Source organism: Petromyzon marinus, chromosome 58, assembly GCF_048934315.1.
Source record: "Petromyzon marinus isolate PM22_M1 ecotype Great Lakes invasive population chromosome 58, UKy_Petmar_22M1.pri1.0, whole genome shotgun sequence".
Classification (NCBI taxonomy): Eukaryota; Metazoa; Chordata; class Hyperoartia; order Petromyzontiformes; family Petromyzontidae; genus Petromyzon; species Petromyzon marinus.
The window spans coordinates 4,152,688-4,180,558 of NC_133724.1; the positions used below are offsets into that span (position 1 = coordinate 4,152,688).

General features: G+C 52.0%; 2 protein-coding genes across 3 annotated transcripts; one reads left to right on the plus strand and one right to left on the minus strand.

Moving 5' to 3' along the window:
• TSEN54 (tRNA splicing endonuclease subunit 54) lies at nt 1-22,568 on the plus strand. The gene is made up of 12 exons (XM_076052873.1): nt 1-325; nt 3,524-3,688; nt 6,137-6,200; nt 8,840-8,923; nt 11,109-11,207; nt 13,451-13,503; nt 13,953-14,039; nt 14,868-15,302; nt 17,059-17,261; nt 18,607-18,667; nt 20,023-20,166; nt 20,667-22,568. Exons 1-12 carry the CDS (start codon nt 282-284, stop codon nt 20,860-20,862), a joined length of 1,635 nt encoding a protein of 544 aa, XP_075908988.1. The 5' UTR covers nt 1-281; the 3' UTR covers nt 20,863-22,568.
• On the minus strand, nt 22,397-27,871 carry MRPL58 (mitochondrial ribosomal protein L58). Of its 2 annotated transcripts, none has more exons than XM_032976132.2 (6): nt 27,553-27,867; nt 26,397-26,442; nt 25,618-25,677; nt 25,406-25,488; nt 24,286-24,467; nt 22,397-23,578 (listed from the first exon to the last, which is right to left on the minus strand). In XM_032976132.2, the coding sequence occupies exons 1-6, from the start codon at nt 27,715-27,717 to the stop codon at nt 23,491-23,493; spliced, it is 624 nt and encodes a 207-aa protein (XP_032832023.1). In that variant the 5' UTR covers nt 27,718-27,867; the 3' UTR covers nt 22,397-23,490. The 2 variants fall into 2 exon arrangements, with proteins under 2 accessions (XP_032832023.1, XP_075908989.1); XM_076052874.1 differs by lacking the exon at nt 22,397-23,578 and adding an exon at nt 23,676-24,118 and having other exon boundaries at nt 27,553-27,871.

Sequence of the window (27,871 nt, forward strand, 5' to 3'; positions counted from 1 at the left end):
GGCCGCCGCCGCCACGCGGTGACGTCACCCGACGTCGCGTGTAGACGTCTGCGCCGCCTCGTGGTGACGTCACCGCCGCCGCCGCGCGTTGACGTCACCGCGCCCGCGTTCCCCGCGCGGAAAGCGAGAGACACGGCCGGGCAACGTGAACTCGGCAGGCGAAGGCGGCGACATCGACAAGGACGTTGATTATTCCCCTTCAGACAAACAACAACGACCACAACAACAACGACGACGAACTTCGGATTCCGTAAAGTAATCAAGAAGCCTCCCAAGCAGCGATGGACGAAGCGGACGTCGCTGCGCGGACGAGCCACACATTGACGTGAGTGGTAGTGCAGGGAGAAAGGGCGCCCACAGATAGACACCGAGTGGTAGTGCAGGGAGAAAGGGCGCCTACAGATAGACACAGTGGTAGTGCAGGGAGAAAGGGCGCCCGCAGATAGACACTGAGTGGTAGTGCAGGGAGAAAGGGCGCCCGCAGATAGACGCTGAGTGGTAGTGCAGGGAGAAAGGGCGCCCACAGATAGACACCGAGTGGTAGTGCAGGGAGAAAGGGCGCCTACAGATAGACACAGTGGTAGTGCAGGGAGAAAGGGCGCCCGCAGATAGACACTGAGTGGTAGTGCAGGGAGAAAGGGCGCCCGCAGATAGACGCTGAGTGGTAGTGCAGGGAGAAAGGGCGCCTACCGATAGACACTGAGTGGTAGTGCAGGGAGAAAGGGCGCCCACAGATAGACGCTGAGTGGTAGTGCAGGGAGAAATGGCGCTCACAGATAGACACCGAGTGGTAGTGCAGGGAGAAAGGGCGCCCACAGATAGACACTGAGTGGTAGTGCAGGGAGAAAGGGCGCCCACAGATAGACGCTGAGTGGTAGTGCAGGGAGAAAGGGCGCTCACTGATAGACGATGAGTGGTAGTGCAGGGAGAAAGGGCGCCTACCGATAGACGCTGAGTGGTAGTGCAGGGAGAAAGGGCGCCCACACATTAACGTGAGTGATAGTGCTGGGAGAAAGGGCGCCCACAGATAGACACTGAGTGGTAGTGCAGGGAGAAAGGGCGCCCACAGATAGACACTGAGTGGTAGTGCAGGGAGAAAGGGCGCCCACAGATAGACGCTGAGTGGTAGTGCAGGGAGAAAGGGCGCCCACAGATAGACACTGAGTGGTAGTGCAGGGAGAAAGGGCGCTCACCGATAGACACAGTGGTAGTGCAGGGAGAAAGGGCGCCCACAGATAGACACAGTGGTAGTGCAGGGAGAAAGGGCGCCCACAGATAGACGCTTAGTGGTAGTGCAGGGAGAAAGGGCGCTCACAGATAGACGCTGAGTGGTAGTGCAGGGAGAAAGGGCGCCTACCGATAGATACTGAGTGGTAGTGCAGGGAGAAAGGGCGCCTACCGATAGACACTGAGTGGTAGTGCAGGGAGAAAGGGCGCCCGCCGATAGACGCTGACTGGTAGTGCAGGGAGAAAGGGCGCCCGCAGATAGACGCTGAGTGGTAGTGCAGGGAGAAAGGGCGCCTACCGATAGACACTGAGTGGTAGTGCAGGGAGAAAGGGCGCCCACACATTGATGTGAGTGGTAGTGCAGGGAGAAAGGGCGCCCACAGATAGACGCTGAGTGGTAGTGCAGGGAGAAAGGGCGCTCACCTGAAAAATAACCTCAGTGGGCTTTGCCTGGTAGGATAGGGATGTTTTAGTGTTGTGTTTATGTTTGGGTGATTTGTTTACCGCTTGTACTTTGCAACTGCCATAGTTGTGTTTTAAATTGTTCGTTGTAACGTTCTTACCCGCGAAAAAGAGGACTTTATAGCTCATCGGATTCATCCAGCACAGTATAAATAGAGATTCTGATGATTCTCTGATGTTTCTCTCATACCGTGTCGATCCATATGGTTTAGTCTGTATTCTTGTACAGGGAAGTTGAGTTTTCAGGTCCATACGGCATACAGCCGTTTCAATAGGGGCAAAAATATATTTTTGGTCTCTTTGTGTTTCTCCCTTGTGATGGGACTTTGTAGGATGAACGTCGAGATTTATAAGGGGCACGGGGGGTGACCAATAAGATCTGAGTTGGTCTGTAATAAGGTAGGGCACTGATAAGGGGTTGATAGGTATGTAGTGGTGAGTGTAGTAATGAGTGTACTAGTGGTGAGTGTACTAGTGGTTATTGTGTATTTGTTTGTGTTTGTCCCTTGCGATGGGACTTTGAAGGATGAACGTCGAGATTTATAAGGGGCACGGGGGGTGACCAATAAGATCTGAGTTGGTCTGTAATAAGGTAGGACACTGATAAGGGGTTGACAGGTTTGTAGTAATGAGTGTAGTAATGAGTGTACTAGTGGTGAGTGTACTACTGGTTATTGTGTATTTGTTTGTGTTTCTCCCTTGTGATGGGACTTTGTAGGATGAACGTCGAGATTTATAAGGGGCACGGGGGGGGTGACCAATAAGTTCTGAGTTGGTCTGTAATAAGGTAGGGCACTGATAAGGGGTTGACAGGTTTGTAGTGGTGAGTGTAGTAATGAGTGTACTAGTGGTGAGTGTACTAGTGGTTATTGTGTATTTGTTTGTGTTTGTCCCTTGCGATGGGACTTTGAAGGATGAACGTCGAGATTTATAAGGGGCACGGGGGGTGACCAATAAGATCTGAGTTGGTCTGTAATAAGGTAGGACACTGATAAGGGGTTGACAGGTTTGTAGTAATGAGTGTAGTAATGAGTGTACTAGTGGTGAGTGTACTACTGGTTATTGTGTATTTGTTTGTGTTTCTCCCTTGTGATGGGACTTTGTAGGATGAACGTCGAGATTTATAAGGGGCACGGGGGGTGACCAATAAGTTCTGAGTTGGTCTGTAATATGGTAGGGCACTGATAAGGGGTTGACAGGTTTGTAGTGGTGAGTGTAGTAATGAGTGTACTAGTGGTGAGTGTACTACTGGTTATTGTGTATTTTTTGTGTTTCTTCCTTGTGATGGGACTTTGTAGGATGAACGTCGAGATTTATAAGGGGCACGGGGGGGGGGGGTGACCAATAAGATCTGAGTTGGTCTGTAATAAGGTAGGGCACTGATAAGGGGTTGACAGGTATGTAGTGGTGAGTGTAGTAATGAGTGTACTAGTGGTGAGTGTACTAGTGGTTATTGTGTATTTGTTTGTGTTTCTCCCTTGCGATGGGACTTTGTAGGATGAACGTCGAGATTTATAAGGGGCACGGGGGGGGGGGTGACCAATAAGATCTGAGTTGGTCTGTAATAAGGTAGGGCACTGATAAGGGGTTGATAGGTATGTAGTGGTGAGTGTAGTAATGAGTGTACTAGTGGTGAGTGTACTACTGGTTATTGTGTATTTGTTTGTGTTTGTCCCTTGCGATGGGACTTTGTAGGATGAACGTCGAGATTTATAAGGGGCACGGGGGGGGGTGACCAATAAGATCTGAGTTGGTCTGTAATAAGGTAGGGGGGGGGGGCACTGACAAGGGGTTGACAGGCATCCTCTCTGGGCTCTGGATGTTTTGTCCGCAGCACGTGGGAGCTGGTGTCGGCCCGCTCCCGCTGCCACCGCCTGCCGCAGCGAGCCCACGGCCAGAAAGACTTCAGCCCAGACGGCTCGGCGGCTCAGAGGGATCGGCTGCAGCGCTGCATGGAGGAGCACTGGCAGCTGATGGGCGAGGAGCGCGTGGAGCGACTGTACGTCCCAGCCAGGGCCAATGCCGATAGCCGCCGTTCGCCACTAAGTGACGGCACCTGTGCCAGGAGCCAGGTGCTCGTTGGGGCCATCGCGTGAAGTTGTCGAGGGCTCGCTGACAGGAGGAGGTCGCGGGGACAGACCCAGCGGGGTGCCATGGGTTGGCCGACTGAGATGACCACTGGTAGATGCACCACCAGCTGTACCCCCCCCCTACTGTGCCAGGCTAGGTGCAGGAGGGGGTCTCGGGACAGACCCAGCAGGTGCCATGGGTTGGCTGACTGAGATGACCGCTGGTAGATGCACCATCAGCTGTACCCCCCCCCTACTGTGCCAGGCTAGGTGCAGGAGGGGGTCTCGGGACAGACCCAGCTGGTGCCATGGGTTGGCCGACTGAGATGACCACTGGTAGATGCACCACCAGCTGTACCCCCCCCCTACTGTGCCAGGCTAGGTGCAGGAGGAGGTCACGGGGACAGACCCAGCGGGTGCCATGGGTTGGCCGACTGAGATGACCACTGGTAGATGCACCACCAGCTGTACCCCCCCCCCCCCTACTGTGCCAGGCTAGGTGCAGGAGGGGGTCTCGGGACAGACCCAGCTGGTGCCATGGGTTGGCTGACTGAGATGACCACTGGTAGATGCACCACCAGCTGTACCCCCCCCCCCCCTACTGTGCCAGGCTAGGTGCAGGAGGGGGTCTCGGGACAGACCCAGCAGGTGCCATGGGTTGGCCGACTGAGATGACCACTGGTAGATGCACCACCAGCTGTACCCCCTACTGTGCCAGGCTAGGTGCAGGAGCTCACGGGTCAGACCCAGCGGGGTGCCATTGTTTGGCCGACTGAGATGACCACTGGTAGATGCACCACCAGCTGTACCCCCCTACTGTGCCAGGCTAGGTGCAGGAGGAGGTCACGGGGACAGACCCAGCAGGTGCCATGGGTTGGCTGACTGAGATGACCGCTTGTAGATGCACCACCAGCTGTACCCCCTACTGTGCCAGGCTAGGTGCAGGAGGTCACGGGACAGACCCAGCAGGTGCCATGGGTTGGCTGACTGAGATGACCACTGGTAGATGCACCACCAGCTGTACCCCCCTACTGTGCCAGGCTAGGTGCAGGAGGTCACGGGACAGACCCAGCAGGTGCCATGGGTTGGCTGACTGAGATGACCACTGGTAGATGCACCACCAGCTGTACCCCCCACTGTGCCAGACAAGGCTACCACAGTAGATTCCCACAGTGCCCACAGATTAACATTCCCATTGAGTAAATGTCACCAAATGAAGTAGAACCCCCCTCTTAACGACTGTTATTGACTGTTCCACGTAACCAGTCGTTAAGCGATCTGGTCTTCAAAGCAAGTATAGGAAACGCACGTTAAAGGCGTTCCGCTAGCATAGAAAGTCACCATTTTCACCCAAAAAACAATTACTTTAGAATTATTTAAACAATGGATGTGAATACACAAAGATGCTAACAACATGAAACACATACTATGAAAAGAAACATGGTTAATCAATGCATTCATTAATCATAATAAAGGTTTTTGGGTTAGATCAATATAAATGTGTCGTAACCCACCATCCAACACAGCCAGTAAGGGATTTACATCATGAGGCCTCCTTTGCCAGTAGCAAAATATAATAATAGGTTTTTGACCCTTTTTTCTGGCAACAAAACTGACACCTTTTTTCAAGGACTCACGTTCTGCATTAACCACATCGCTTGTGGTCAGAATGCAAACAAAAACACACACTCTGATAATGTATGTGGCATTGTCCTTGAAATTGATTGGTCCACACCAGAGACAGCTTTTTATTAAAGCCCAGTCTCACATGGTGTTGGACCAGATGACGCCAAAAGGCACACGATTAATGATCAATGCAAACATGATGCCTTGAAAAAAGGTGTCAGCTTTGTTGCCAGAAAATATGGTAAAAAAAACCTATTGTTATTGCAAGAGATTTGTCGTGTAAACAAAACGCGCCAATTAGTTACCACTTCAGCCCACCGGTGTGTTGGAGAGTAAATCCACAACAGTGTGCACAACAGTTTTCATATGGCATTTGGTCCTTTTATATAATGAATGTACGGCGTTACGGGATGCTATTAGCATGAATGACGCGATATAAAACGAGAGTTTATTATATTGGGCGGCAGGATGGGTGCGTTGGTAACTCTCGTGACTCACAGCAAGAGGGGTCCACATTCCCAGCCCGAGTGCCTTTGCGCGTGGAGTTTGTGTGTTCTGTTCCGCACGGAAATTCATCCTGCTTTCCTGTGTTGACGACGATGATAAGGATTGTTGCGATGATGATGATGATGATGGAGGAGGAGGTGGTGGTAATGAAGATTCTAATTACGGCGGCGATAATAATGATTCTGACGTTGGTGGCGACGACGATGACGACGTTGAGCTGCAAGCTGTATTGTGCTGTGCAACAGGGGGAATCTGGTGCAGACCGAATGGATTGCGGAAGAAGAGAAGGTGGAGTTGAAGTCTAAGCCCGTGAGTTGAGGCCCGTAGTGAGCGTTCATGAGCCTATCGCTTCGAACTTTCGCCCCGTGTACAGAGATCCACGCGAACAGCAGAAGCTCTCTCATCTGGCACTTCGCCCGTACGGGAATGCCCTCGTTCACCGGCATCTGGTCGTAGGCGGCGATGCAAATTTTCCTTTGCAAACGCGGACAAAGCTCCGGCAGCCATCCGGCGTCTTCTCGTGCCGTGCGTTGATCGTAGATCCGTCGTCGTTGCTGTTTGCGGGAGCCTCGGGGCGCTGATGCCGAGTGGTGGCGCTCGCGGGAGTCTGTGCGCAACAGCACTGTACTACTGTATACAGTACTGTACTACTGTACACTGTACAGCAGAACCCCTCTTAGCGACCACCCCTGTTAACGACGAATCGCTTACCGACGGGTCTCCATAGAGCCCAATGTGTAGTGTGTAGTGTATGGTAGTGTATAGTGTAGTGTATAGTAGCGTATGGTGTAGTATATAGTGTAGTGTATAGTAGTATAGTAGTGTCGTGTATGGTAGTGTATAGTGTAGTGAATGGTTATCGTATGGTGTAGTGTATAGTAGTATAGTAGTGTCGTGTATGGTAGTGTAGTGTATGGTAGTGTAGTGTATAGTAGTTTAGTGTATTGTAGTGTATAGTGTAGTGTATAGTCGTGTATGGTAGTGCAGTGTATCGTGTAGTGTATAGTAGTATAGTAGTGTATAGTAGTGTCGTGTATGGTAGTGTATAGTGTAGTGTATGGTAGTGTAGTGTATAGTAGTGTAGTGTATAGTCGTGTATGGTAGTGCAGTGTATAGTAGTGTAGTATATAGTAGTGTAGTGTATAGTGTATTGTAGTGTAGTGTATAGTAGTGTAGTGTAGTATATAGTGTAGTGTATAGTAGTGTAGTATATAGTAGTGTAGTGTAGTATATAGTGTAGTGTATAGTAGTGTATAGTGTAGTGTATAGTAGTGTAGTGTATAGTAGTGTATAGTAATGTATAGTAGTGTAGTGTATAGTGGAGTGTATAGTAGTGTATAGTAGTGTAGTGTATAGTAGTGTAGTGTATAGTCGTGTTTTAGTAGTGTAGTGTTATAGTAGTGTAGTGTATAGTAGTGTAGTGTATAGTGTAGTATATAGTGTAGTGTATAGTAGTGTATAGTAGTATAGTGTAGTGTATAGTAGTGTAGTGTATAGTAGTGTAAAGTGTAGTGTATAGTGTAGTGTATATCAGTGTAGTGTATAGTGTAGTGTATAGTAGTGTAGTGTATTTTAGTGTAGTGTGTAGTGTAGTAGTGTAGTGTAGTATATAGTGTAGTGTATAGTAGTGTAGTGTATAGTAGTGTAGTGTATAGTAGTGTAGTGTGTAGTGTAGTGTGTAGTGTATAGTAGTGTAGTGTATAGTGTAGTAGTGTAGTATATAGTGTATATATTGTAGTGCCTCCATAGAGCCCAATATGTTTGTTTACCGACCATTCCCCTGTTAACGACGGGCTGTTGAAAGTACAGTAAAAATGAATGCATTTATTAACCACGTTTCTTTTACTATTATGCGTTTATAATGTTGTTAGTATCTTTATGTATTTATATCCATTGTTTAAATATTATACAGTACGTTTTTGGGGTGAAAAAGGGGTAACTTTCGATGCTATCGGAACGAATTGAGCCTTTGACGTGTATTTCCCGTACTCGCTTTCCAACCATATCAATTAATCACCGGTTTGGTGGAACCAATTACCGCTTCTCTACAATCGACTTAGAGTGCTCTACAACTAAGTTTATTAATTCTCAGATCATAGTTAAAATGTAGGCTTTCGTTTCTCGAAAAGTATTTTAGATTCGGTGAACGATAATTATGACTCTCAGATAACCGGCATATTTGAACAGCCGGCACCATCCATTCCTCATGGATGTCGGATAACAGAGGTTGTGCTATAATTGTGTTTTATAAATTTGGTTAAATTAGCCTTCATATATTTGTTACAGAGAGCCCTGCCAGGTTTCCACCGTCGGGGGTGGGGGGGGGGGTGATGCTTACTTTGTAGATGCCAATTGAGTAATTTGCGGATATTTTTGGGGGGAATATTGGCAAACATTTGGAACCATTCACAATTATTTGTATAACAATCCATGGTGAAATACAGTCACATAGCAGTGTTTCGAATATCAAGTTGATTCTGTGTAACCAGATGGGAACTTAGGAGACCAGGATAGAGTCCAATTTGTGTGGTGGGTGGGTGGGTGGCTGATTGCTTCGATGTGTGAATGCGTGTGCGAGTAGATGTGTGGGTGGGTGGGTGAGTGGCTGAGTCAGTAGGTGAGTGGATTCGTGAGTGAGATGGTGAGAGAGATGACGAGCGAGCGAGCGAGTGAGTTTTTCAACAGCTCAAGAGACCAGGATAGAATCATTTGCAAGAGGGACCTGGGTGACCAAAATTGCAAATAAAAGAAAACAAAGAACACAGAAAATAAGTGAAGCAATCGTAGCAAAAACAAACAAAAAAAAACACTGTCACAACGAGGAATCCTAAAGCAAAATATTTACATTCCCTGCAGAGCAAGATCGGCTCCGGGGGAGGTGGACGGGAACTCAAGTTTGCATGAGTTTAACCCGAACGACTCCCTCCCTCCCCTCCCCTCCCGCGCAGGGCAAGTTCTGGCAGACGATGGGCCACATGGTGAACGGCAGGCAGCTGCTGTACCCAGAGGAGGCCCTCTACCTCCTAGAGTGTGTGAGTGAGCGGTCGCGGGTCCGCCGGATTGTAGCCGCGGCGTCTCGGAGCTTCGCGGTGTTCCACGGCCGTCGTGTTTCACGCTCCCACGGACGTCGTGTTTCACGCTCCCACGGCCGTCGTGTTTCACGCTCCCACGGACGTCGTGTTTCACGCTCCCACGGACGTCGTGTTTCACGCTCCCACCGGTGTTTCATCGCCTACCGTGCGGCCTGCCTCCGAAATGCGCCGCCGTTTTTTGTTTCGTTTGTGTGCGGGTTTCCTCCGGCTTCTCGTGACTCACCACTGCCATCACCACCACCACTACCATCACCACCACCACTACTACCACTACTACTACCACTACTACCACCACCACTACCACCACTACTACTACCACTACCACCACCACTACTACTACCACCACCACCACTACTACCACCACTACCACCACCACTACTACTACCACCACCACCACTACTACCACCACTACTACGACCACCACTACCACTACTACCACCACTACTACTACTACTACCACCACTACCACCACTACTACCACCACCACTACTACCACCACTACTACCACCACTACTACCACCACTACTACCACCACTACCACCACTACTACCACCACTACCACCACTACCACCACTACTACCACTACTACCACCACTACTACCACTACTACCACCACCACTACTACTACTACTACCACTACTACTACCACCACTACCACCACTACTACTACCACCACCACTACCACCACCACTACTACTACCACCACCACCACTACTACCACCACTACCACCACCACTACTACCACTACTACCACCACTACCACCACTACCACCACTACTACCACCACTACCACCACTACTACCACTACTACCACCACCACTACCACCACCACTACCACCACTACCACCACTACTACCACTACTACCACTACTACCATCACCACTACCACCACTACTACCACTACTACCACTACTATCACCACTACCACCACTACTACCACTACTATCACTACTACTACCACTACTACTACCACCACTACCACCACTCCTACTACCACCACTACTACCACCACCACTACTACCACCACCACTACCACCACTACTACTACTACCACCACTACTACCACCACCACTACTACTGCTACCACTACTACCACTACTACTATCACCACCACTACTACCACCACCACTACTACTACCACCACTACTACCACTACTACCACCACTACTACCTCCACTATCACTACTACCACTACCACCACTACCACCACCACCACTACTACCACCACTACTACCACTACTACCACCACTACCACCACTACTACCACCACTACCACCACTACTACCACCACTACCACCACTACTACCACCACTACTACCACCACTACCACCACCACTACCACCACTACTACCACTACTACCACCACTACTACTACTACCACCACTACTACCACTACTACCACTACCACCACTACTACCACCACTACCACCACCACTACCACCACCACTACCACCACCACTACCACCACTACTACTACTACCACCACTACTACCACTACTACTACTACCACCACCACTACCACCACTACTACCCTCACCACTACCACTACTACTACCACTACTACCACTACCATCACCACTACCATCACCACTACCATCACCACTACCACCACTACCATCACCACTACCACCACTACCACCACCACTACCATCACCACGCGCTGTTATTCCGCGTTTACCGATTTACTCTTTCCCAATCAAATAGAAATTAACTCGTTCCACCCTCCTCCTCTCTGACTTATTTAATTGCCCTAACCCTGGTTTCTCTCGCACTATAGTAAACATTTCCTTGCTGTGGAAGGAAATGTTTACTATATTGTCTTTGAGCTGTACGCCTTTTGGCGTCATCTGGTCGAGCACCAATTGGGTCGAGGCTCAAAAGAAAGCCGTCCCTTGGTGTGGACCAATCAGTTTCAAGGACAATGCCACATATATTATCATAGTATGTTTTTTGTTTGCATTTTGACTGCAGGCATTGTGGTTAATGCAGTAAACATGAATCCTTGTAAAAAAAAAAGGTTTCGTGTTTTGTTGCCAGAAAAAAAAGGGGAAAACCCCTATTCTTATTACATTTTGGTACTGGCAAAGGAGGCCTCATGATGACTTTCCATCTCGTTTGCGCGCAGGGCTCCATCGAGTTGAGGGTGCGAGGCCTTCCGCTGTCCATACAGGAGGGCCATGAGCTGGCCCTCGCTACCGAAGGCCTCTCGCTACACCAGTATCAGGTGCGTCACAAACCCCGGTGATCGTCGCTCGGCGCGCGTGTGGTTTAACCGAAGCCGCGTACTTTGAAATCACGGCCGATGTTACCATTCGCGGCCGAATATTTTTAAAAAAAAATTTTAAACCTAAAGCCGCGTTGTAGCGATCCGGCGTCAAATTACCACTTACAAAGTGGTACCTATTTTAACACACTCGGAGGGATGATGGGACCGAGTCAACCCCCAACGTGGATTTGAACCCGGCGAGCCCCCGATTGCGAGCCGCTCGCTCTTGCTGATAGGTAGCCACCTGGCCCGGATCTGTTGGAAAAGGATCCAGAGTGATTTGTACGTGTGTATGTATGTTGAACATTGCTTGGCACCCGTACGTAGCCAACCGCGGTAATCGGAGGTGCCGGGGGAAGTACAACAAACTAGATTTCAAAGTGTATTCCTCCCAGTGGCTTCCGAATATTAGCATGAAGAGCCTACTGGGCAATAAAGTAAAAGCTTGGATCGCGAGTAACTTGGTCTGCGAGCGTTTTGCAAGACGAGCAAACATTTTCTTGGTTCTGTCGCTAAAGTCACGTAGAATGGAAACAAAGTAATACAAATAAAACATAATAAAATAAAATTCTCACGACGTTTCGGCCACAACACAAGTAGCCTTCTTCAGGTGAAGGAACAGAACTGTCGGGACGACAGCGCTTCAATGAACGCCGCTAATATTCGTAGCGTATTTTAAGCTAGGTGAGAAAGGGGTTTACAAATCAAACAGGATAATTTAGCATTGAAATAGCTGAGTGATTAGCTTGTGACTGGTCACAGAAATAGCTATGTTAAAGTCAAAGTTTACATATCAACAGAGGCATTTAGTATATGGATGCTAAAAGGCTGCAACTACCCAACTATCATACGGTAAACCGATGTGAAAAAACTAAGTATAAATTACATCAATATAATAAATGTACTCAATATATTCTTCAATAAGCTGAGCTATTAACACAAATCAACTGGGTATACACTACACTATATAATGAATACCGTATAGTAAACCAATAAAAAACTAAAATATAAACTACCTCAATGTTATCAATAGACTCTGTCCAATCAGTTGAGGTAGTGTATAATTTGTTTCCATTCTACGTGGTGACTTTACCGAAAGAACCAACAAGATGAATCCCTGCAGTCACGAAAGCTTTAAATCGAGAGCTAACATTTGTAAGTAAATATTAATTTGATAAACGAGCGAGGGTCTTGCGATACGAGTAGTAGTACGTGTACACGCTTTGTACTGCCGAGCATCACGTGATCACAGCTGATGTACGAGTGCTTTGATATACGAGTGCTTTGGATTACAAACACGCTTCCGGAACGAATTATGCTCGCGATCCAAGGTGTTACTGTATAGCCTCTTTTTTCAGAAGCGAGCTGGCTATCACAAATGATAGCTCAACGAAGTGGCTTATCACCATGTGGAAATTTATAACGGTAGCCAAATAACTCTACATGTGGAGGGGAAATAAGGGGAAAAGTCCACGCGACCACGGAGAGAGAGACACGCAAACTCCAAATAGACAGCAGCAGGCGTCAGTGTCGGGATCGAACCCACGACCTCCTGTACACCAGGCGAGGTAGTTAACATCTCCTAGCCACCGTGATGATGATGAGAGAGAGAGAGACACGCAAACTCCAAATATACAGCAGGCGTCAGGGTCGGGATTCAACCCACAACCTCCTGTATACCGGGCGAGGTAGTTAACATCTCCTAGCCACCGTGATGATGATGAGAGAGAGAGAGACACGCAAACTCCAAATATACAGCAGGCGTCAGGGTCGGGATTCAACCCACAACCTCCTGTATACCGGGCGAGGTAGTTAACATCTCATAGCCACCGTGATGATGATGAGAGAGAGACACGCAAACTCCAAATATACAGCAGCAGGCATCAGGGTCGGGATTGAACCCACGACCTCCTGTACACCAGGCGAGGTAGTCAACATCTCCTAGCCACCGTGATGATGATGAGAGAGAGAGACACGCAAACTCCAAATATACAGCAGGAGGCGTCAGGATCGGGATTGAACCCACGACCTCCTGTACACCAGGCGAGGTAGTCGACATCTCCGAGCCACCGTGGCACCCCAATCATTAATTTTTAATATGAAGGTCACCGAGGTGGAGATTCTGCCTGCTAACTTGGCCGTGAGTGCTAACACCGGCTGCCCCCCTGTGTCTACCCCCCACCCACCAATCCCCCCTGCAGGTGTACGCCCATCTCAAGAGGCTGGGCTATGTGGTCACGCGCTTCAGACCCGAGTGAGTGAGCGTGCTATTACGAATGAGATGCACGTGTGTACGTTGAACTCATTTGGCACCGTACCTCTACCAACAGTGCAAATGCTGGTGTGTGTAGTACACGTCGTGTGTGTCCATGCGTGTGTGTGGTGGTGCCGGCGTGGGGAGTGCTTAGCGCTCTGCACTACAAACCCGGCGACCTGAGAGCTCGACGATTATCTGAACCGAACCTAGGTCTCCCCCAGGTCGACCCGGGCTCAAGTGAATATCTGGTGCTGCGTGTAAAAACATCACCACTGGGGAGACAAAGGCAGCCGGGCGTGGTGTTGACAACCCCCCCCTCCCCCCCCCGCCCACTTCGCGTCCCGTGCCGGCCTCCCTAAGTGCAGCTCGCTAACAGCCCTTGCCCTAACAGTCTATTCAAGGCTATGCGGGGGACCCATGTCTGGGCGGTGCTGGTGCTTGTGCAGGAACGTCGCAGCGAGGAATGAGCGGCAGCCGAGCGAGCCGGCCTCCCGGGGAGAGAAACGGCGCACGTGCGGCGGCGAACACGCAGGGTGAGTGGCGCGTACACGCTGGCGCGTACACGCTGGCGCGTACACGCTGGCGCGTACACGCTGGCGCGTACACGCTGGCGCGTACACGCTGGCGCGTACACGCTGGCGCGTACACGCTGGCGCGTACACGCTGGGGCGTACACGCTGGCGCGTACACGCTGGCGCGTACACGCTGGCGCGTACACGCTGGCGCGTACACGCTGGGGTGCTGCGTGTCGTCGTTTGACACGCGGGCCTCCGTTGTGTTTTTTTCCACCGCACACCGAAGCCGTGCCAAGCCGGCCCAGCTTCAAGGAGGAGCCCCCCGGGCTTCGGTTTTTTTTCCCCCCCACTGCAGAAGCCGATCCGTGCCGCTGTCGTCGCGACGCGGTGAACGAGCGTAGACGCGCGTGGCTGACGCGGCGATGCCGCGTACCGGCAGCGTGTACCGGCTGACGTCACGTGAGTGGCCACCGACGTCCTCGTCCGCCGCCGGGCCGACCTTAGTGGGCTCTCGTTAACAGCACTTGCCCCTGCAAGATGTTGACAGCAGCATAGTGTTTAAAAGTATTTAAAAAAAAAAAAACTATCTTTTACTTTTTTATTTCACCGGGCAAGGCCCCCACCGAGCTACGTGGCTCTTCTTCTGAAGCGGCCTGGCCATCGCAAATGATAGCTCAACGAAGCGGCTTGTTCATCGTCGTGTGCTAATTCACAGCAGCGGGCAAAAACTGTTTTTTTTTTTTAACACGTGACGTCGATTCTAAATGTGGAGGTCAAAAAACCGGAGGGACCCGGTAAACCTCGCGGCTCGTGGATCATTTGACCGAGTTCCCGTGGGCAACGCAGGGCGGACAGCAAGAGAGAGCGCCGCGACGCCGACGACGACGCCGACGCCGGCGCCGGCGCTCACCGGCACCCGCGCGCGGAGGAGCCCGCCGCCGGCTCTTCACCGGCGCCGGCAGAGGGGGAGCAACTGGCGGCACGCGCGGAGACGCCGACTCCCTGCCGGGGCTTCGGCTTCTCCCCGGCCTTGCCGCCGCCGCCGCCGGCGTCGTCGCCGCCGCCGCCGCGGTCGGGGTCGCGGGGCGCGGTGGACGGGGGCCACAGTCGCGGCCGCTACTGCCGCTGGGACTTCGGGCTCGCGCGGTTCCCGAACGTGGCTCGCGACGACTGCCGGACGAGCCTGCGGGAGCCGCCCGGCCACCTGCTGCCGCCGGGGACCGCCGGGCGCCGGGCCGACGAGGGCCGCTGGGCGGGACGGATCAATCTGCGCAGAGAGAGGTCGGCGGCGATGGCGGCGGCGTCGGCCGTGGCTGACGGCGGAGAGGATCTCGGCAGCGTCTGTAGCAGCGTAGGCAGTATCAGCGGCGGCAGCAGCAGCAGCAGCAGTTGCATCAGAAGTGGAAGCAGTTTTAGTGGCAGTGGGTTTAGTTTGTTGTCCTTCCCCCGCACCTCCGATCAGCACGGGTGGCTAAGTTACGGTGCGTTAAAAGAAGTTCGACGTACATAGGTACAGCCACAGCAGTAGTGACTAGGGTCGTAGCCGCAGCAGTAGTTGTAGCAGTCAAGCAACAGCGACGCCGGTTGCAGTAGCAAGCGGATGCTTTAGCAGTCGCGTCAGCAGGAGGAAGATGTCACGGTGAGGGTCAGAGGCGACCGACTTGTTCGGAGGGCAGAGCGCTGAACCCGGTACAGCGACCATTAGTAACGCCGGGTTCTCAAATCCAGTTTATGGTGTCGGCCCGGTCACCAGTGGCTCGCATGGAGATCCATAGACTTACGCAGAGACCCGTAGACTTAGATAGAGACCCGTAGATTTACATAGAGACCCGTAGACTTAGATAGAGACCCGTAGACTTACATAGAGACCCGTAGACTTACACAGAGACCCGTAGACTTAGATAGAGACCCGTAGATTTACATAGAGACCCGTAGACTTAGATAGAGACCCGTAGACTTACATAGAGACCCGTAGACTTACACAGAGACCCGTAGACTTAGATAGAGACCCGTAGATTTACATAGAGACCCGTAGACTTAGATAGAGACCCGTAGATTTACATAGAGACCCGTAGACTTAGAGACCCGTAGATTTACATAGAGACCCGTAGAATTACATAGAGACCCGTAGACTTAGATAAGAGACCCGTAGACTTACACAGAGACCCGTAGACTTAGATAGAGACCCGTAGACTTACACAGAAACCCGTAGACTTAGATAGAGACCCGTAGATTTACATAGAGACCCGTAGACTTACATAGAGACCCATGGCCTTGCATAGACTGAGTTGTGATTAAGCCGGGTTTCTCAAGTGTTGTGAATTGATGGTCACAAATGGATGTGCAAAACAAACCGATGACACGTTCTGCGCTTAGTTTGGCAAATCCCATGAGCGTTTTGACTGTGACGTGACGAGCGTTACTCTCTGTAGCAGAGTGGATGACAAACGGCTGCCCCCCCCCCCCCGACTCCCCCACCCATTCTCATGGGACCTCGGGAGCAGTTCTTTGATATCCGCTTCCACGGGCTATTCTCTTGACACAGAATTAAAAATAATCACAGCGTCATTGTGCGGAATGCAAATGACAGCGATGGCAGACGAAGTCGCCTTCACATATCTCTGTCTGATGCACTCGATGCTGCCGAAATTATTTTGAATAAAATAATTGAATAGAAAATATCTTCTTTGGTTCTTTCGGTAAAGTCACGTAGAATGAGAATAAAATAATAAATTGATAAAATAAAATAACACAATAATTTTATTTTATCAATTTATTATTTTATTCTCATTCTACATGACTTTACCGAAAGAACCAAAGAAGATGAATCATTGCAGTCACGAAAGCTTTAAATCGAAATTGAATAGAAAATAATTCGAATAGAATAATTTGCCGATGAAACGCCGAACCGCTCGCGCGTTCCAACGTTCAGCGGTGAACAGGGACTCCCCCCCCCTCCCCTCCCCCCCTCCCCTGCAACTCGCAGAACGTTTCGGAAATGTGGGAAAGAAGCAGCGGGTTAACGTCTCGCCACCAGGAATCACGGCTGGCACCACGAGGAGCACAACCCGCACCGCCGCTGGGACGTGGACCGCGACCCGGAGGCGCGCCACTGCCGAGACTGGGGCGACTTCAAGCGGCTGCTGCTGGCGCGACGGCACGGCCGGCGGGGGCCACCGCGCGGGGACCCCGTCGAGCCGCTGACCAATCCGGCGGCGGCGGCGGCGGCGCGCAGCACGGGTGAGGAGCACGTCGGCAGCGCGCTTTGGGCCCCGCCCGGGATGCGTGCGGTGGACCTCGGGCGAAACCCGAGGTCGACCGTCGCGTCCGCGCAGGGTCCACCCGTCGGCGCGACGGGGGCGATGCCCGCGGCCCTTTACCGAGCCCGTCCACGGAGCGCCGTTGCCGCGGTCACGCTGGCCACTGAGCGCGGAGGGAGGGCGGCCGCGGCCGGCGCGAAGCCTGTCGAGCAGGGCCCGTGACCCTTCACGACAAGAACGATGCAAATTTCAACTTGGAACGCGACGCACACGCGCAGTGTTCGCTCAAGTAGAGAGGGGAGAGAGAGAGAGAGAGGACGACTCGGAGGCGCCAGTAGGAGGAACCACAGACGGGGAAGTGGGGAGATCAGCAGCCACGCGGTGGTCATTCGGCGGCAGCGGTTACCTGAGCTCCGCGGTCCTCTATGTATCGAGGTTGTCATCGGCCGGTTAACGATGAGCGATTTACGTGCGGGTTGAAACTGGGGTGCCAGGAGAAAATCCGCGTGTGCGAGGGGGGAAACGGTCTATCCCGCACAGACAGGGACAGGTACTATGCTACCTCGACATACGTGGGGAAGGGAAGTTACACGGCATTTGTGCGATCCACCAACCCTTACGTCCTCCGTGACAGGCGTGCGCCCCCACCACCACCACCACCACCATCTCCACCACCCATCAACTTACACCCATTCACCACTACCACATCTACCATTACCACAACCAGCACTGCCATCTCCGCCACCACACAAAGGCAAAGATACCACCCTCCCCCCCCCCCCCCCCCCGCAATAGCCTTAATGTTAAACGCTCGCAATACAGGGCGCTTAAAAAAAAAGATGTTAACACTTCCGATAATTTGCACAAATGGCACGAGAAATGTTCCTCCAGGCATTGGTGTTGACGAAGATAGCGAACGAGTGGGATACTTGTTGACGTTTTAAAGCTATTAACATTACACTTGTCACCATGTTACAGTGTATCCTATCCGTTCTTTCACCATTAAAAAAACTATAGTCACATCTCGGTGTTAAAACTATTTTTGAAGCACCCATGTATAGGCGTGCGGCTACGTACATATACATATGTACTTTCGGGCAAGATTAGTAATGAACCCGCTCTGGGAGAAGCGTGCTTTTTTTTTTTTACACCTTTCGCAGTGCGTAGCGGCCACCTTGACAAAACGCGAGCGCATTTGAAATCCACATCGCGAAAGGGGAGGCTCGCTCAATCCACTGGCTTTGGCCGGCTTAGTCGTTTGCTGTTGTTATTGTTGTTCATTGTTACTGCCGTTGCCGCTGTTGTTGTTGTTGTTGTGTCGCCAGCCGAGTTGCTGCAGGAGATAAGTGTCGTGGCGCCCATGCACATACTGGAGGAGACGTCGCGGTGAGTGGAGATTTTGCCCGGATCTTTCTCGCGGCGCGCGGAGACTTCGCCGCGATGCGACGCGCTGTGACGCGCTGGGACGTGCTGTGACGCGCTGTGACGCGCTGTGACGCGCTGTGACGCGCTGTGACGCGCTGTGACGCGCTGTGACGCGCTGTGACGCGCTGGGACGCGCTGTGACGCGCTGTGACGCGCTGGGACGCGCTGTGACGTGCTGTGACGCGCTGTGACGCGCTGTGACGCGCTGTGACGCGCTGGGACGCGCTGCGACGCGTTCGCAGCTGCTCGCTGTCGGCACTTTGTACGTACGTGCGTTGAACTTCTTTCGCACCATGCCTGGCCAACTGCTAATCGGGGAAGTGCGGCGGGAAGGACGGGAAACTCGGCACGAAAGGCAGCTTGTGAGAAATGAGTTGTCAGATTAGATTTAAAATTGCGCAGCTGCCAGTGGCTTCCGAAACACCGGAAGGGAAGAAGCGCTCCAGACGGCCGCAGAAGCGAATCTGACCGTCTTTGTTCGATGGTTAGCCAGAAGCCTCTGCGAGGATTACCGGAGTTTGTGTGATGGTTCACGCTGCCTGACCAGATCAGCGTGGTATTGTGGTTCATTTGTAGAAGGCACCTTGTGTGGTGTAATGAGTGCAACCTGATCTCCATATATTTCCATATATATAAAAGGCAGAGTTGTGATTATGCGCGTCTATTCAAAATGTTTAGCGTACTTCACGACATGCAACAAACTTGACATTTGCCATGTGGGTACTTTCCAGACTGTACACCATGCAAAAATTATAAAAATACACTTTTGGGGGGGGGAGCTCAATAATGCATTTATTTTTGCACAGCAAGTGAGTTGTGACGTCATATCTGTCACGTGACCCGCGCACGTGGAAGCGTAACGCATTGTAGTGTAGCGGTTAGCGCGCTGTCTGTGTCTGTCTGTGTGTGTGTATGTGTGTGTCTGTGTGGAAGCGTAACGCATTGTAGTGTAGCGGTTAGCGCTACGCCGCGCTACGAACCCGGCTACGCGGGTTCAATTCCCGCTCACGGCCACCACCGGTGACGATTATTTGAACCGGTCCTGGGCCTCCCCTAGGTCGACTCAGCCTCAAACGGGTAACTGGTGTGTCGTGTGTGAACATCGCCACTGGGGAGACAAAGTCCCGGGCGAAGCCGGGTAGTAAAGCTAGCAATGTATAATTGTGCAGACCTCTGTGTGTGTCGGGCGTGGTGCAGACCGCATGTAGTGCCGGCCTTCGCTGCTGCTCGCTAACAGCACTTGCCCCATCATCGGTCTGCCAAAGGCTACACGGGGAACCTTTATCTCTGTCTCGCCGGCCTGTGCCACACTGTAGGCTGGAGGAGGAGGAGGAAGGGAGCGAGGTGAAGGATGGACGCGGCACGAGTTTCACCATCAGCTACGACGTCTTCTCGGCTGACAACACGGACTTCAAGAAGACGAGGCCGGGCGTCCCCCTCGCCCGCATCTGTGTCTGCGGGTCAGATGCTCGAGCGCAGCTGCTCCTCTGCACGGCACCGCAACACTTGAGGCCACCCAGGGCATCATGGGTACTCACGGCAACCCAGGGCACCCAGGGCACGGTGGGGACCCTGGGCACGGTGGGCATGGTGGCCACACAGGGCGTCCGGTTATTACCGTGGGTGGAACCGTCACAACGGCACGCTCCGTCTGCTTCGCTCACGGCGGAAGTTAAAGATCCCCATGGCGTCGTTCTCAAGGGGAGGCCACCGCGTGCCAGCGGCGTCTGGCTCCAAATTTTCCAAGTTAAAAAAAAACACCCTCAATTATCACTAAATCGGGGGACGATACATAGCAAAGCCTTGCCCTCCACCCTTGCAAATTAGACTTTTTTGGGCCTGGTCTCCAGAGTTCTCTCACCGGGCTAAAACAAAACTTGTCAAACTCGGCAGGGTGAAATATTGAAAAACGTCCGTTCCACCCCCCCCCCCACCAACTCTCCGTGTTAAATGCCGGCAGCTTTGAGGAACCGGTCCCCGATCTCCGGGCGCTGAAGCTGCTGGCGCGACACGGCGGCGGCACCGGCGGCACCGGCGGCGGCACCGGCGGCGGCGGCAGTGACGACACGGTGCTCGTCTTCGGCGTGGTGGATGCCGGGGACGTCTCCTTCTTCTCGTTCTACGACTTCAAGCTGCCCACCGACGTCCTCGGCTGACCACGGGCGTCGCAATGAAACGTGAAGGCCACGCAGTTTTTGTTGTGCCGAGGCAGCTGCCCCCGGGGCCGTTGGTAGCGTAGCGTTTTGGCGGGGGTTCCACTTTCTTGACGCGCACAATTAACGGTGAACTCGTGCGATGGCCGTTTGAAACGAGCGGTGTTATCAGGTAATTCGCCGTGTATGAATCGGCGCTCGCTAAAGATTTGACGACACCTCAGGTGGCACCGATTTCTGATCTGGCTCACGGGCTAATGGTATAAAAAAAAGGGTGCGTTAGCGGCCATCAGGATTAGTTATCCCATAATGCCTTGCATGTCACGTGACATCACGCTAATTTTACGGCTGTCGAGTCCGCTGTTGGAAGAAGTTCTGCACACCGTGCCAAGGTACCGGGGTTGCTTTAGCGCAGGGTTAGCGATTGCTTACGATCGCTCGCTATCGGCTCAGGTTTTGTTCACTACCGATGCTCACCGTAGCCGCGATACAAACCCAGGCCGGCAGGTTTCGTTGTGCGGTGCGCCCACCACTGCGCTGCCGCTCCCTTCGACTTCCCCCATACTACTGCGTGTGTAATGTTGTACAGCTTTAAGACCTCGCTTAGCGCTCAAGACGCGTTCCTGGAGAAGCGAGCGCTTATGGAATCGGCGCTAAAAGGGTCACTACCATTGTTACATATGGGGATGCGTTTCCCGACAGTGTTATTTCTGATCCATGAGCAATACAATATTGGCGGTGACCCCGTAAAACGCTAATGCGTTACGTCTCTCTGCGTTGCGGAGAAAAAACATTTTTGCTAAAAAAATTTTTTAAATCAAAACCTCTCTAAAGCAGTGGCCAGATCAACGTACCGCGCGCCCCTCAGTCAATGACAGCGACGTATGCCGAGCCAATCAGACGCCACCCCCCACCGTGTTGCTCAGCCAATGACAGCAATGTATGCCCCGAGCCAATCAAATCCCACCCCTTGCGTCGCTGAGCCAATGAGAACGCGCGCTGAGCAACTTGGACCCCACCCCCCGCGTCTCAGCCAATGACAGCGACATGCTCAGCCAATCGGCGCCCAACTCTCCCGTGATGCCATTACCACAATTTGTAGTAACAAATTTTACAAAAAATATATTTTTTAAATGGTGACCACTTAGCAAAGAATGAAATCACGGCACGCTTCGGTGTTGATTGGTACGCGTCCCCTCCCATTGGCCGAGCAGCTGTAAACCAAGTTGGTGGAAGGTGCGTTTCCTCCTCGCTCTAGCGCGTTCTCACGCTAAATGCTTCTCAGATTTTTGGATTTGCTTTTCTTTCTTAAAAAAAAATAATCTGCCACAGGGGCGAGATCTGCCTGTGCGTGGATTTGTTTTTTGGACGAGCGCCAAATAGTGAAAACGGTTCTTTAGAAGTGTAAGGTTTTACTTTGACCAACCAGGTGAGAAGAACTGTGGAGACCCATTGTAGCAGTTTGGTGGGAATTTTGCAAGGTGGTGCTCTTTCTTAAATCGACAAAACAACTAAAAACCACACTCGCACATTGAAGTAAACGAGACATTTTTTTTATGGCGACACTCCGGTTCACAAACGTACATGAACGCGGCATTCGCTCACCCACGGTTTTATATCCCCACCACCACCACCCCGCGGGGGTTGCGTTAAACTGCTGTCAGCTAACAGCCAATAAATACCGGGGTTTCTGCCCTTCAACTTTTCAAGCTGTCTGTTGCGTCTTTTCTCTCCGCGTGCCACACTTTTATCCTTTTGAAAAATCGTCGAAGCCTCCGACACCAGGTTTTCCGCAGCAGCCTCAAGGCCAGAGGTGGAGGGGAGGGGGGAGGGGGTGCTGTAGAATCTTGAGCACCTTTCACGGGGGGGGGGGGGAGGGGGCGGAATGGAACAGTTCCGATGGCCTTCTGCATGGTGACCGCAGCGGTGCAGCCCGACGGTTGCTTCCTCGCGCTGCTTGCCGGAGAGGCCTCGACCTGAAGGAGCCCATAGAGAGCCCAACCACCCCACCCCACCTCTAGTGCAGCGATTCTTCTTAAGCTGGGGTGCATCACGCACCACCCCCCCCCCCTGTGGATGCAAGATGACTTTTCTAGGTGTGCAAGATACGGCCAGATTTTTTAAGGTAAACTGAAACGCAGATTAAGCACGGGAACCTAAGGTACGACGGCTACTCCTGTTTCGTAAAACCTATGCATTAGCACTTAATTACGACTGCGAACAAAAGGCGGTGCGCAAGGGCTGCCGTAAAAAGGTTAAGAAGAATCCACTGCCTCCAGTGGCTGCTTGGGCTACTCCGCCATGTTGCAAATTTTAGAAGACGAAAAATAAATTGACAGCCGCGTTGAAAGAATTCCTCCGTCGGTTCACGATTAGCGCGGCTAGGACATTCGCAGCGATGGATGAACGTCTTCCGCGAGCCGACTTTGCCGAGTCGTCGGGGGGGGGAGGCCCCCCCCACGGTGTGGCGACCGCGGTGCCGGATGAAATTCAGTCGGTCTTAATCCGATCCGTGGGGCCCCCCACCACCACCACCACCGCCGCTCGACTCCAGGCGCATTTGTGGGAGAGCACGTGGGCAGGAGGGGGCATTGGCGAATGTGGCAGAGCGCCTCGATCCGCGCGGAAAGCTCAGTCGCCGTCGTGGACTCGCCGGTCGCTCTTGACGGACGAGTGGATCCTCTTTTGTCTCAGCCGCTCCCTGTTCATTGCTTCCACCCTGCGCGAGCACACGCGGGGGGACAGGTACCGGCGGTGGTGGAATATTTTTTACTTTGTTTCTGTGGCGCGCGCCTCTTGGCTCGCGCGAAACGTTTCCCCCCCCCCCCCCCCGCTTTTGCCCGTTCGTTATCCGCAAGACGCTACATTTGTACGCGTGCCAGAGTTGAACTTCATTGGCACCGTACGTAGCCAACCATGCTTAATCAGAGGTGCAGGGGAAGGACAGCAAACTAAACGCAAAAAGCAGTTTTAAAAAAACAAAAATGAGTGTCACTCTAGATTTTCAAGTACACTGAGCTCCCAGTGTGGCTTCACATGATCGGAAGAGCGTTCCAGACGGCCGCAGAAGCGCTTCTGAAAGCGCCACGCGGTGACGGTGTCTTTGTTCGACGGCCAGCCAAAAAGCTGCTGCTGCTGCAAGGATGACCGGACTTGACGTGATGATGGTTGTTTATGCTCTTTTGACGAGAACAGCCAAGGTATTGGTGGTTAATTTTTTTTCTTTTGCCAAGTGCTTCGTGCCCGTCATGAGTGCGACCTTACAAAGTACACAGAAACGTATTAGATAGATGGTCTTTGCTCCTCGACGACAAACCTGGCAGTACGTGAACATTTTGCTCGCGAAACTCGGCCCCGGCACGCGCGTCAAGCTCCCGCGATCACCCACCCCTTCCAAAACCACCGTCGCCCCAGCGCCATCATCACCTGCTGCGGCGGACGGCCGCTTCCTCGGGGCTGTCCTGCCGGCGCTCGTGCACCAGGGTGGTGACCGCGTCGCCGATGAGCTGCCGCAGCTTAAGCAGGCAGTCGGCCAGGTTGCGCATCTGGTAGCGGCTCACCTGCGACGTCACGATCAGCTCGCCCGAGCGCACGATGCGGTGCTTGTACTGAGCGGTGACAGTTTGGTAAAGGACAAAGGGATGAACGCAAAAAAACTAAACATCTACATCGTAGGGATTTTCCCCACTTTTTTTTCTGGCAACAAAACTGAAATCTTTTTTTTTTAACAAGGATTCATGTTTACTGCATTAAGCACAATAGCTGCAGTCAAAATGCAAACAAAAAAAACATACTATGATGATATACGTGGCATTGTCCTTGAAACTGATTGGTCCACACCAAGGGACGGCTCTCTTTTGAGCCAAAAGGCGTCATCTGGTCGAGCACCAATTGGGTCGAGGCTCCAAAGGAAAGCCGTCCCTTGGTGTGGACCAATCAGTTTCAAGGACAATGCATCATATTGTCATAGCGTGTTTTTTGATGCATTTTGACTGCAGGTATTGTGGTTAATGCAGTAAACATGAATCCTTGTGTAAAAAGGTTTTCAGTTTTGTTGCCAGAAAAAAAAAAGGGGAAAAACCCCTATTATTATTATTACATTGTGGTACTGGCAAAGGAGGTCTAATGTTGTAAAAAAAAATCTACATCTTGAGTGTGAACCGGACCGGCTGAGAACTTCCCACCGTGTTGCCCCTCTCCAATCGCCGAATTAAACTTTGTCTGTTGGTTTATTAAACCAAAAAACAGCAGCCGCAGCAGAGGGCACACGTAAGCACATCCAAGTGTCTGGCCAGGGTCTCCCATGGGATGTTCGCACCCGCTGGGGTAGGCCTGCACTACCTAACCACACCTCATGCTTATTTCGTTCAACCACGTGCGAGAGAACTCCATAAAGAGAGCCAGGATTGAGACTCGCTGCACGAACGGCGAGTGGCTCGCCGACACTTACACAAGGGCGTACATTCGGAATAGGTTTGCAGCGGGCGAATCCACAACCGGCAAATCGCGCGACAAAAACGCCGCCCCCCCCCCCACCCCCGGTCACCTTCTCTTGCAGCTTGTCTCGGATGTCCTGCGGCAGCCAGTCGGCGTTCGCCACGTGGAACCGAACCTCGGCTTTGGTGTTCACTGCGGCGACAGGCGGCGCGCACGCCATCCTCTTGAGAACATAGAATCGTTGCCGAAGAGCACGACCACAGCGGACACGAGCAGGGTCTCGGTCCAGCATTTTACCGTCGCAGGTGGTGCTTGTCTCACCTTTGTTCACGTTTTGTCCCCCGGGCCGGCTGCTCCGGTTGTAGGAAACTTTTAAACGATCTGAAATTAAATGGAAACGCGGCCCACACACGTGCTTCACCGGCGGCAAACTGAAACGATTAACCATTCGGATTGCTTTGCCGGGTGAGGCTCGAAAGAGTGTCCCGCGCGTGGCAATGCACAGCGGCCAAGTAACTCAAAACGCGTGACCGATTGTTAATGTGGAGGGTAAAAACCGGAGGAAAAAATCCACGCGACCACAGGGGAGAGAGAGAGATGCGCAATAATTTTATAATTTTTGCTAAACCCTGTTTGATTTAGTGTGCTCCTCCGACCTCTCTCTCTGTGTCCCCTGATGTGTCTGTGTCAATTCTGTACCTGATGATGATTGCTTGTGTTGCAATCGAAACGTCGTATGCTATTATATCATTTTATTTTTGTATTATTTCTACGTGACTTTACCGAAAAAAACAAAGAGTAACACCAGAGAGGTGTAGTGCTAACCACACCGATCTCGTGCTAACCACACCAATCTCGTGATACCCACCACAGCGGTGTAGTGCTAACCACACCGATCTCGTGATAACCACCACAGTGGTGTAGTGCTAACCACACCGATCTCGTGATAACCACCACAGCGGTGTAGTGCTAACCACTAAACCATTCTGGCAGTGAGCTTCCCCGAGTTGACTGCACAGTAATTGTATGATGACTACGACGATGATGCTGATTCCTGCCAATGGTGAAGAGCATTGGACTGGGGGAGAGGCGGAACTCACCGACTGGAATGTCTCCGGAGTATTCACGGCTCTCTCCGCTGCTCTCCTGCGTCGCACGACAACACCACACCACCCCGCAGCACACCACACAGCATCACACCACACAGCATCACACCACACAGCACCATACCACCACACAGCATCACACCACACAGCACCACACAGCACAGCATCACACCACACAGCATCACACCACACAGCATCACACCACACAGCACCACACCACACAGCACCACACAGCACAGCATCACACCACACAGCATCACACCACACAGCATCACACCACACAGAACCACACCGCACAGCATCACACCACACAGCATCACACCACACAGCATCACACCACACAGCACAGCCCCACACAGCATCACACCACACAGCACCACACCGCACAGCATCACACCACACAGCATCACACCACACAGCATCACACCACACAGCATCACACCACACAGCACCATACCACACAGCACCACACTTGGCCTCGGCCTCCTCCGTTCACAAGAAAGTTACCGACGAAATTCTGTCCCGCTTTAGAATGTTCACAGCGCGGCTTCTCTTGCAACGCAAAACGACCGGGGGGCAGGGTGGGATGGCTTGCCAGGTCATAGTAGTCTAGTGTTTAATGTAGTGTTTAGTAGTGTATAATGTAGTGTTTAGTGTAGTGTTTAGTAGTGTATAGTGTAGTGTATAGTAGTGTATAGTGTAGTGTTTAGTAGTGTAAAGTAGTGTAGTGTTTATTAGTGTATAGTGTAGTGTTTGGTAGTGTATAGTGTAGTGTATAGTAGTGTAGTGTATAGTGTAGTGTTTAGTAGTCTAGTGTATAGTGTAGTGTTTAGTAGTCTAGTGTATAGTGTAGTGTTAAGTAGTGTATAGTGTAGTGTATAGTAGTGTAGTGTATAGTGTAGTGTTTAGTAGTGTATAGTGTAGTGTTTAGTAGTGTATAGTGTAGTGTATAGTAGTGTAGTGTATAGTAGTGTAGTGTATACTAGTGTATACTAGAGTATAGTAGTTTAGTGTATACTAGTGTAGTGTATAATGTAGCGTACAAGAATACGGGCTAAACCCCGATGGGGTTGGCACGGCAATGCCTTCAGTCTCTCGAGCCCTCCACGCCACCTCAACAACGTGGAAGGGCTCCGTCCCGTGAGCCCACCTTGGTGCTGCTGAACGTCGCCCCAACGTCGCCCACGCCGGGCGGGTAGAGCTTGTCCAAGCTGTAGATGCTCTTGTAGGCACCGCAGTTGCGTAGCAGCAGCGGTGCCCTGGGGCACGGCGATAGGCGCAGAGCGAGCGAACGCGCCGTGAGGGCCCACGACATTGCGAGCCCCGAAATCTCCTTCCCTCCCTACCTACCTCCTCTTCTTCTTCCTACTCCCTCCTCCTCTTCAACTGCGCCCTTCCTCCACGTGCGCGCAAGCGAAGGTCGCGGCCGCCATCTTACGTGGGGGGGTGTGGTTGGAGGAGGGGGGGGG